At 40.7% G+C, this 9,063-nt stretch overlaps 2 protein-coding genes and 3 non-coding genes across 5 annotated transcripts; all 5 read left to right on the top strand.

Moving 5' to 3' along the window:
- Positions 1–1,337: 1,337 nt before the first annotated feature.
- On the top strand, positions 1,338–3,811 carry rpl17 (ribosomal protein L17). Its single transcript, XM_067258634.1, has 7 exons — positions 1,338–1,356; positions 1,985–2,034; positions 2,126–2,166; positions 2,417–2,551; positions 2,811–2,909; positions 3,171–3,362; positions 3,731–3,811. The coding sequence occupies exons 2-7, from the start codon at positions 1,995–1,997 to the stop codon at positions 3,776–3,778; spliced, it is 555 nt and encodes a 184-aa protein (XP_067114735.1). The 5' UTR covers positions 1,338–1,356; positions 1,985–1,994; the 3' UTR covers positions 3,779–3,811.
- Positions 2,664–2,734, top strand: LOC136964776 (small nucleolar RNA SNORD58). Its single transcript, XR_010879226.1, has one exon. It is a non-coding gene; the product is annotated as a small nucleolar RNA SNORD58 (small nucleolar RNA).
- On the top strand, positions 3,011–3,078 carry LOC136964779 (small nucleolar RNA SNORD58). Its single transcript, XR_010879228.1, has one exon. It is a non-coding gene; the product is annotated as a small nucleolar RNA SNORD58 (small nucleolar RNA).
- LOC136964777 (small nucleolar RNA SNORD58) lies at positions 3,585–3,654 on the top strand. Its single transcript, XR_010879227.1, has one exon. It is a non-coding gene; the product is annotated as a small nucleolar RNA SNORD58 (small nucleolar RNA).
- Positions 3,812–5,611: 1,800 nt separating the features above from the next.
- Positions 5,612–7,289, top strand: nkx6.1 (NK6 homeobox 1). Its single transcript, XM_067258530.1, has 3 exons — positions 5,612–6,152; positions 6,381–6,553; positions 7,044–7,289. The coding sequence occupies exons 1-3, from the start codon at positions 5,612–5,614 to the stop codon at positions 7,287–7,289; spliced, it is 960 nt and encodes a 319-aa protein (XP_067114631.1).
- The last annotated feature ends 1,774 nt before the right edge of the window (positions 7,290–9,063 follow it).

The following is a 9,063-nucleotide window of genomic DNA, read 5'->3' as shown; positions in this document are numbered from 1 at the left end:
ACTGTCACAACATCAGATAAATGCAGCAGGTTTTCTTTTATTATACATCTACTGGAAACCAGGGCTGCTCAACCATTCTCCTAGAGATGAACAGCCCAGTGATGCCTCCTGCAAGTAACTAACCGGATTCATGTTATCAACAGCTAATAATTAGCATCAGGTGAGCTATATACCCTAGAGCAGTGGTTTTCAACCCTGGTCCTCAAGTACCCCCTGTCCTGCATGTTTTAGATATTTCCCTGTTCCAACACACCTGATTCAAATGAATGGTCGTTAACAGGCTTCTGCATAACTATATAACAACCCATTCATTTGAATCAGATGTGTTGGAGCAGGGAAACATCTAAAACGTGCAGGACAGGGGGTACCTGAGGACCAAGGTTGAGAACCACTGCCCTATCCTCTAGGCCCTAGAGTCTAGGCCCTAGAGGATAGTCGGTTTTGCTTCATAACGACCACTTAGCGGTCCTCCTGTGCCCAGACCTTCACACCTGCATACTTTATGATTTATTTGATTGCCAGCTAAATGCATACAAAAGTTTCCATGTCCTTTTAATAAAAGTATTGGTCTTTTGGTGCCACATGCATGAATGATTATGTATGTGCTTAAACTGTAAACTTAACCAGAACCCAAGGAGATTATGCCTGTTATTGAAGTGTAAAAAGATGACCTGACCTACTTGAACCTCATAATCTATAATCCACAGTGAGTACATTTAAAAGGATATTATCGTCAGTAAAGTGATTTAGGATCAAAAACACTACAGCCACAACAAAACAGGACAAGGTATTAAGATCTGTGATTAATCCAGCTACATATCTTCAAGTTAAAGTGATTAATGTGAAGAAGGACTGCAAGGCCAGGGGTCAACCTAAGCACCGGACAGCAGGCCTACTCTATGCCGGAATCGATCCCAGGACCATCTTGCTGTGAAGCAACAGTTTGCCACTGTAGTCTGATAAAAATACAAGAAGCATGTGAACACCCTGAGACACTGTACAGTAGCCTTGCTTATGTTGACATCACCAAACTAACCTGCATGCAACTCATGTTATGTCACAGCTGATAACTATGTAAAACTAATTTATCCACAGCTCATTTCTAATCCAACGTATACATCCAACATATACATTTCCAATCACATTTAATTGTGAGGACTGCAATAACATGGAAGATACTGATTTATTTACTCAGTCGGCAAGAAAAATAATTTCGCAGAGTATGTGCAAATGCAGCCTCCTTCATGTCTGTAGTCTCGTTGCAAACTGCTGCCTGGAGTTCTCACGAGACAAAGTAACAGGATTTGTACTCCCAGAATGCATCTCGCTTTCTCTTCCCTTCCGCGGCCTGAGAATGTAGGTGAACTTATGTTATATGGCGGACATCAATATCTTAAAAATCCTCCTTTATCTGATGCATCCCTAGTTATCCCTTATTTATAAAGAAATGTTATGGATAGTCCGAGGGTTATAGTTCCCTATATGTGTATATGGACTTGTTTTTGTTGACTGAAACTTAGGAACTCCCGACATTATCTTCTGTACTGTAGCATGTCGGTTTTCAGCCATTATTCCTTTTAGCCAGTTATAGTGGATTGCTAACAGTAGCGTTGTTGTACCCGAAAGTCATGTATATAGAACGTTCCCTATTCTTGATATGTGAATTCAATTTTTACTGAAATTATGCTGCAAGTTCGTAGTCAAGCTGGCTTTCTCATGCTGGCTAATAACAATGCATGGGTGTAGCTACAGCTTGTGCATTGCTAATCCATAGTTGATTTTATCGGCAAGGTTTTCTGCCGAAATATACGTTATTGATCTAAAATAATGTACGTTATCCACATGTATGCATATCCTATCATTACGGCTTTAGGATTGTCGTGTGCTTTGTAGATAAATTGTGCTATTTGGCTAACTAGCTAGCAAACGTCAGGAATGTCTGACGTCTTTAAGTTTTCATTGAATGGCTCATGTTAATTTTCAGATCTCTGAAAATGGTCCGCTACTCGCTCGACCCCGAGAACCCCACTAAGTGTGAGTATAGTTGATCTTTCAGTGTCATTGAGTTATATCGCCATTCTCGATGTATCCATCATCCATAATGACAATCGTCTTGACCCCATAGCATGCAAGTCCAGGGGTTCCAATCTCCGGGTGCACTTCAAGGTAGGATTCCACCAACTTTTTAATAGTTCTGACAGCTAAGATGAATCATGCTAATTAGACTGAACCCATGGGCAGATGGTCCTCCATAGACCGAATGCTTTGCAATGATGACAACATTGGAGACCTTTGGAATTCAACGTGACAATAACTACAATAATATCTGAGCAAAGAAGCATTCTTGCCTAGAAATGCAAAACCTTCCTCTTCTGTTGACATTGGATGTTGATGGATGTTGTCACCTGACCAACAGAACACCCGTGAGACAGCTCAGGCCATCAAAGGCATGCACATCCGCAAGGCCAACAAGTACCTGAGGGATGTGGTTGTAAAGCACCAGTGTGTCCCCTTCCGTCGCTACAACGGCGGTGTCGGCAGGTGTGCTCAGGTAAGCTGCTGGTTCCACATGTAGTCTGCTGCTAAGTTGCATTTTGACTGGGAGCGGTAGTAGTAGTGTTTCCTTGCTAGGGGAAGGCATAAGTAACAACTTGGGTCACTGGTTGCAATGATGACAATCTTAGGACACCTTTGGAAATAACCATGAAAACAAACCCATTTTTATCTGAGCACGACCAGTGACCTGCCTCGTGAATGACGAGGGTCCGTCGAGTTTTGAGTGCACGTCTGACGTCTGGTTTCCCCTACAGGCCAAGCAGTTTGACTGGACGCAGGGACGCTGGCCCAAGAAGAGCGCAGAGTTCCTCCTCCACATGCTGAAGAACGCAGAGAGCAACGCTGAGCTCAAGGTATCATGGCCGACCTATAGAAGACTGATCTGTCACCTCCCTTTATGTCTAGGCCGTCATAGACCAGGCTAAATGTTAAGTCTTGCATGGAAGTGTTTTGATTACTATGATGACCATTTAGGACACCTTTGTATTAACCATGAAACGACTTTTTAAAAATCTGAGCTATCTCGATGCTTCCACTCTGTCATGTAGCTGTCCTAGATGGATGTCGAGACTGTGATGATTGACCTGTGACCCCCGCCCCTTGTCTCTCTGCAGGGTCTGGATGTTGACTCCCTGGTGATCGAGCACATCCAGGTCAACAAAGCCCCCAAGATGCGCAGGCGCACGTACCGCGCCCACGGCCGCATCAACCCCTACATGAGCTCCCCGTGCCACATCGAGATGATCCTCACCGAGAAGGAGCAGATCGTCCCCAAGCCAGAGGAGGAGGTGGCCCAGAAGAAGAAGGTACACGTGCAATACTGGACGTTGATGACCTGTAGCACTGAACATTCAGGACATGGAACGTGTTCCCTGTGTGGTTCTACATGTTGGTCACCCCCCCCCCCCCCTCCCCTTTATTTTAATTGGGACATCAGTTTGTCTTTTGTATTCCTCATTTGGTGTGAATGAGCAATTCTTCTGTAGCTTGTCAAATCAAGTGTTCACCCAGAGGTTAGTTTGTCTGGGTTGCGATGATGACAGCTTAGGACACCTTTGGATTACCCATGAAAAGAAATTCTAATCAAAACTGAGCAACCAGACACTTCTCCAGTATAGTGAAGATGTTTGGTTGGTATAACTGTGATGTGTGATGGTTTGTTTTCCTCTTGCAGGTCTCTCAGAAGAAGCTGAAGAAGCAGAAGCTCATGGCGCGGGAGTAAATGTAAATAAAATGGGACACTTCTTAACAACAATTGGGATTCATGTCTTTTTTTTGTGTGTTTTCTGCTGTAAATGTGGAATTTGTGATCACTGGTTGAAAGGAGGCCATATTTCAAACTTTGCTGCATAAATTAGTGCTAACGAATTGTTTGCACTTTGGGGTTTTTAAATCATGAACATTTCTGGTTGAGAGGTGGTTGTAGACTGGTGGATGAAGCAATGACCTGCAAGGAAAGGAGTAGCTTGTTTGCATCCAACCACCCATTAACCTTAAAGTTTAGAGTTGACAATATTTAGATAGACGTTTACCAAGAGACATGAATGTTGTTCACTCAGACAGCATCAATTTAGACTACAGCTCAAGTCTTTGAGCAGCCTTGCAACAACTTGTATCCACAAGATGGTGCCAGTGTTCCAGATGGCACAATGCTGCTCTTCTGGTGAAATGGATTAGAAGACTAGACCACAGGAGGTCGCCGGAGTATTGAAATGGTTGAGTCGTCAGATTTGATCCATAGGGTCATCTTATCAGGTTGAATGCATTTTAAGTAGCAGCCATGTGTAATTTTATCTGCTTTTGGGTTTTTGTTTATATATTTTCATAATTTCTGGTTGTGGTTTTCAAAAAAATTGATATTAGTAATGAGTATGTTGCAAAACATTTGGCTAAAACATTTTTGGATAGGGTAAAAACACTATTTATTGTATGCTTCCGGTAGAAATATCAAGATGTGACTGAAGTCATTTATGCAAATCTGGTATGCTCCTCGCCACCAAATAGACAATACATATACATTTTATAGTGTATTTGAAGTACACTTGGCTGTGTTTAGGTTATGGTCTAGATGTGGCATATGGCCTTTGAATGTTCCAATTTTATTTGTCCATCCTTAAAAGGCCAAATGGGCCTTGATAGCTCAAGCCTTCTCTAGGCTTGTCATTATTTATTCACAACAGTTTCCGTTTCACTACATATTTTTGGTAATGTAAAGTCTTTAGAAAGAGAACCTCATGAAAATCCCCCAAAATTCACATCTGTTCCGTTATTATCCACGGTCTCGTGTCTCTATAAGGCTGCTCGAGGCCATTTATTAAACAATCGTCTTAGACCAAGAATACACACAACTGACTCTATTGATTCTGTGCTTTTGTGTTCGAGTTTGATGGCAACTCTTTAAATGTGCAAATTAAAGCTATGATGGAGAGCCAATGAGGACACACTTAAATCCAGTTGGCGTTCGCGCTTGGTACGCTTCCTACGTCATAGCAGGGTTACCCAATCGCGACAGAAACACCCCCTACTCTTTCAGTCTTTTACTCTCAAAGTTTTGACTTTTGCGGCAATAGACATAGGAAAGAGATGATAATGTTTTATTATCTCAAAGATCCTGTGTGTTGCAAAGAAATAGTAGACTGCTTTTTTGTCCATATATTTCAAACATTCAACAAACATCTTTGAAGCAATCATCTCAAACGACCTGGGGGACTATAGGAAATAGCCTACATTGCCTTCGAGTGACTTTTGTTACATATTTGACAATACGGAGTTTTATCTCAAACATGGACAGTGAGTTTTAGATGAAACAGTGGTTTTGAGAAGGATATATTTATGTGGGCCAAGCTCTGGTCGTTTCCAACCTGGACATTTTTATTATAAGCTAGGCACTTTTCAGGTGCATACTGGAACATTCAGAGTTGTGTTCATATAGGCTCGCCAGAAACTTGTAGACTGTTCTCCTGTTTGGTCTAAATTTTTCTCAAAAAGATCTGACTTTCTCGTAAACGTCGAGGATATTTTGGCTCAAACCTGCATTTAATTATAGTTATCGGTTATGTTAGCTGTGGGGCAGATGGACGGGTCCCGACAGAGCGCTTTTCTCCTGAGCACCCCTCCTTTAGCAGCGCTGCACAGCATGACCGAGATGAAGACCCAACTGTACCCAGCCTACCCACTCTCTTCAACGTCTTCTACCTCACCTACTGCCACCTCGCCAAATCCCGGTGGCATCCCGGTCTCCTCACCAGGGATCAAAACCTCCACAGGACTCTCATCTCTCGGATCACTCCACCATTTCTCTCTCGCCACCCCTCACGGAATAAATGACATCCTCAGTCGTCCCGCAGTTGTTTCCGCGGGAGCTGCAGCTGCAGTTGCGGCTTCCTCGTCTGCCGGAATTTTGTCAGGGCTGCCCCGATTTAGTAGCCTAAGTCCTCCGCCACCCCCTGGACTTTACTTCAGCCCAAGTGCTGCAGCAGTGGCAGTGGCCCGCTATCCGAAACCGTTAACTGATCTACCGGGAAGGACTCCGATTTTTTGGCCAGGCGTCATGCAAAGTCCACACTGGAGAGACGCCAGATTCGCGTGTTCCCCCCGTAAGTACAACCTTGGCAACAGGAAATTGTATTTTGAATGTAGCAAAATTTGAATTTTGTGTTTCTTCGTAGGCCTGATCAGTATAGGCTACTAATTAAAATATGACTGTGAATTTAATTGTGTTACCACGAGATGCAAGTTGTAATAAGGAAATCATGTGCAGGCCTACGTGTCAATTATGTTCAGTAAAACATTGGATAACGTTGATTTTTTAAATATTATTCCAGACCAGAATTCTGTTCTTCTTGACAAGGATGGAAAAAGAAAACATACACGTCCAACGTTCTCTGGACAGCAAATCTTTGCTCTGGAAAAGACGTTTGAACAAACGAAATATCTTGCTGGTCCAGAAAGAGCACGGCTTGCCTATTCGTTGGGAATGACAGAAAGCCAAGTAAAGGTAAGAATAAATATAGCCTATAGCCCTAATTTTGATATCCATGGCAAGTCTGTCGTATAAAAACTAAATCACATGCGTAATTACCTTAATTACATCTTGAATATTTATGGAATGTAAACAATCTATTCTTACCGTAGGCCTATATAAATATAGCTAGATTATTCAATGTGGTTGCTTAGTCTAGCCTACATTTATTTTTGTTTATTGCTACCAAAAACACTTTTGTGATGAACAGACCATAGCCCAACGGTAGATTAACCTTTTTCTCAAGTTAAGGTCAAATCAAACGATAACCCTCGGTAGTTTGATGTGTGGGCTGTTGTGTTGCACAGCCCCCCCAAAAACAGGCCCATAAATCTAGCAAATTATTGCATTACAGGCGAACCAGAACCGATCATTTTTGTATCAAAAATATATTTTACATTTAAAAGACACAAACCACTATTATTCAAAGGAGAAAGTATTTAATCAAAGCTTATTCACTTTTTAGGTATGGTTTCAAAACCGAAGAACTAAGTGGAGAAAAAGACATGCGGCCGAGATGGCATCAGCGAAGAAGAAGCAGGATTCAGAGACCGAGAGGCTGAAAGGGGCCTCGGAAAATGAAGACGACGATGATGATTATAACAAACCCCTGGACCCCAACTCAGATGACGAGAAAATCACACAGTTACTGAAAAAACACAAACCGAACTCCTCGCTCCTTATTCATACGTCAGAGAACGAAAGTTCTTAGGCAAGGGGAAAACAGACTACTGGTAGCCTACAAAAAGCAACGTGGAATTTGTGCAAGATGTGCCGTTTTTGGTCCAAATGTTGAAGTATGTTTGTACGAGGACGGAGGACTCTTGCCAGGAATAGATGCAGTTTTATAGCGTGGAACAGTGGCCAAAACAAAGACTGCGATTTATAGAAGTTTCAACATTGAGAAGATGGTACTTACATGTAAATAGAAACGTGAGTTGTATTCAATAGAAATTATATTACTGTGAATAATTTATGTGTAAAAAAAACTGTTTTGTATAGAAAGCACTGCTGAGTTTCTTAGTTTGTTTGACACCTGACCCAAAGCCCTGACATTCATTTGCAAATGCATAACCTGGTTTCGTTTTCGTTTTTTTATATCCTTAAATTGCATTTCACAGTAACTTCGATCCATTCATAGTTGTGTGTGATTGCCAACAATTAGACCTACATTGAAAACTTGCTCAACCAAGCAGCAAGCTAAACCAAATCAATGGATCAGTAAAAATGCCTAGGCCTTTTTAATGTTAATGTTTTACTTACATTTCTTAATTAGCCTAATAATTTACCTGTATATAGAAACTGGTTTTGACACTTATGTGATAGGCCTAATAATGCATAACATTTGTCTCTCATTGGACCCCTCACACACACACACACACACACACATACACACGTACACTCACACAAACACAACTTTACTTAATTTATATAATGTTTAAGTTCGTAATAGTGACCGAATCCTGCATAATTGTGTATGGCAGGGTCATGTATAATGCACTTTTATTTAATAAAAAGTGAAATGCGTGAATGTGACTTAATTCCCTAAATTAATACAAATTATTTTGTGCTGATATTTATAAACCCATAGTACAGGCCTATCTTTACACGAACTATTTGGGCTGCAACTATAAATGTAAATCTTCTTCTTCGGTTAAATAGATTTCTCCACAGCCTTATATTTTGATACCCCAGAAAAAGTAAGATATCTTGTTCTTTAAGCTTGCTTAGTTGTCCGCTAGCAGTGTATTCATGAGTCTGATCTTGCTATCTTACTTAGATGGGCTACAGCTGTCAACAAAAAACAATAACTGTAATATTATCAACAAAAAACTAACACTAGTAATAACAATAATAATTATTTATAATAAAAAGTATTAGAATTATTTCATTATTTGAAATAAATAATACATATTTCCCTTATTATGGTAGGTATAACATTTAATATACTAAAAGCCTAATCCTTTAATATTATTGCTATTTGAAGACTGTGGTTAATGGAAACTATGAGACTCCATATATATTTAAGCGTTCTCAAATGTTACAAGCCTACAGCCTGCTGCATTTACTGCTTGCAAGACCAGTAAATGTAACCAGAATGTTAAATGGAATACTGAACAGAACTGACAGAGAAAATATGAATGCACTCAACATTCAGTTTGTCACTTGACTTAATCTGATCATTATTATAATCTCAGAGATAACTTATTCCTCCGCAATAAATTCTGGAATAAAATTGGCCAAATATTTCTGATTTTAAAACGTTAGGCTATCTAAAAACGTAATTAACCTATCTGACGGGGAATCCAGAAATTCAGTTCGCAGTGTGTCTAGACAGGTTCGTATGAGAGTCTACATCAGCATGTTCTTTTGAAATTGGAAATCGCTCAACCGATCTGCTTCCAGCTCTAGTAAATATTTAATTTATCAGATGTGAAGATGCGACCTTCTACAGTACTTCACAACCCAGCTGTTGCTAAATGGCG

The sequence above is a fragment of the Osmerus mordax genome, chromosome 20, assembly GCF_038355195.1.
Source record: "Osmerus mordax isolate fOsmMor3 chromosome 20, fOsmMor3.pri, whole genome shotgun sequence".
NCBI lineage: Eukaryota > Metazoa > Chordata > Actinopteri > Osmeriformes > Osmeridae > Osmerus > Osmerus mordax.
Note: the sequence above shows the minus strand (reverse complement) of the source record. Positions and strands in the feature narration are given on the sequence as shown.

Bases quoted from the DNA above. Each gene is read 5' to 3' on its own strand.
- nkx6.1 (XM_067258530.1), top strand. From the start codon at position 5,612: ATGTTAGCTGTGGGGCAGATGGACGGGTCCCGACAGAGCGCTTTTCTC. The intron at 6,153-6,380 runs GTAAGTACAACC...ATATTATTCCAG, and splicing joins CAGATTCGCGTGTTCCCCCC to ACCAGAATTCTGTTCTTCTT. The intron at 6,554-7,043 runs GTAAGAATAAAT...TTCACTTTTTAG, and splicing joins TGACAGAAAGCCAAGTAAAG to GTATGGTTTCAAAACCGAAG.
- rpl17 (XM_067258634.1), top strand. From the start codon at position 1,995: ATGGTCCGCTACTCGCTCGACCCCGAGAACCCCACTAAGT. The intron at 2,167-2,416 runs GTAGGATTCCAC...CCTGACCAACAG, and splicing joins ATCTCCGGGTGCACTTCAAG to AACACCCGTGAGACAGCTCA. The intron at 2,552-2,810 runs GTAAGCTGCTGG...TTTCCCCTACAG, and splicing joins GTGTCGGCAGGTGTGCTCAG to GCCAAGCAGTTTGACTGGAC.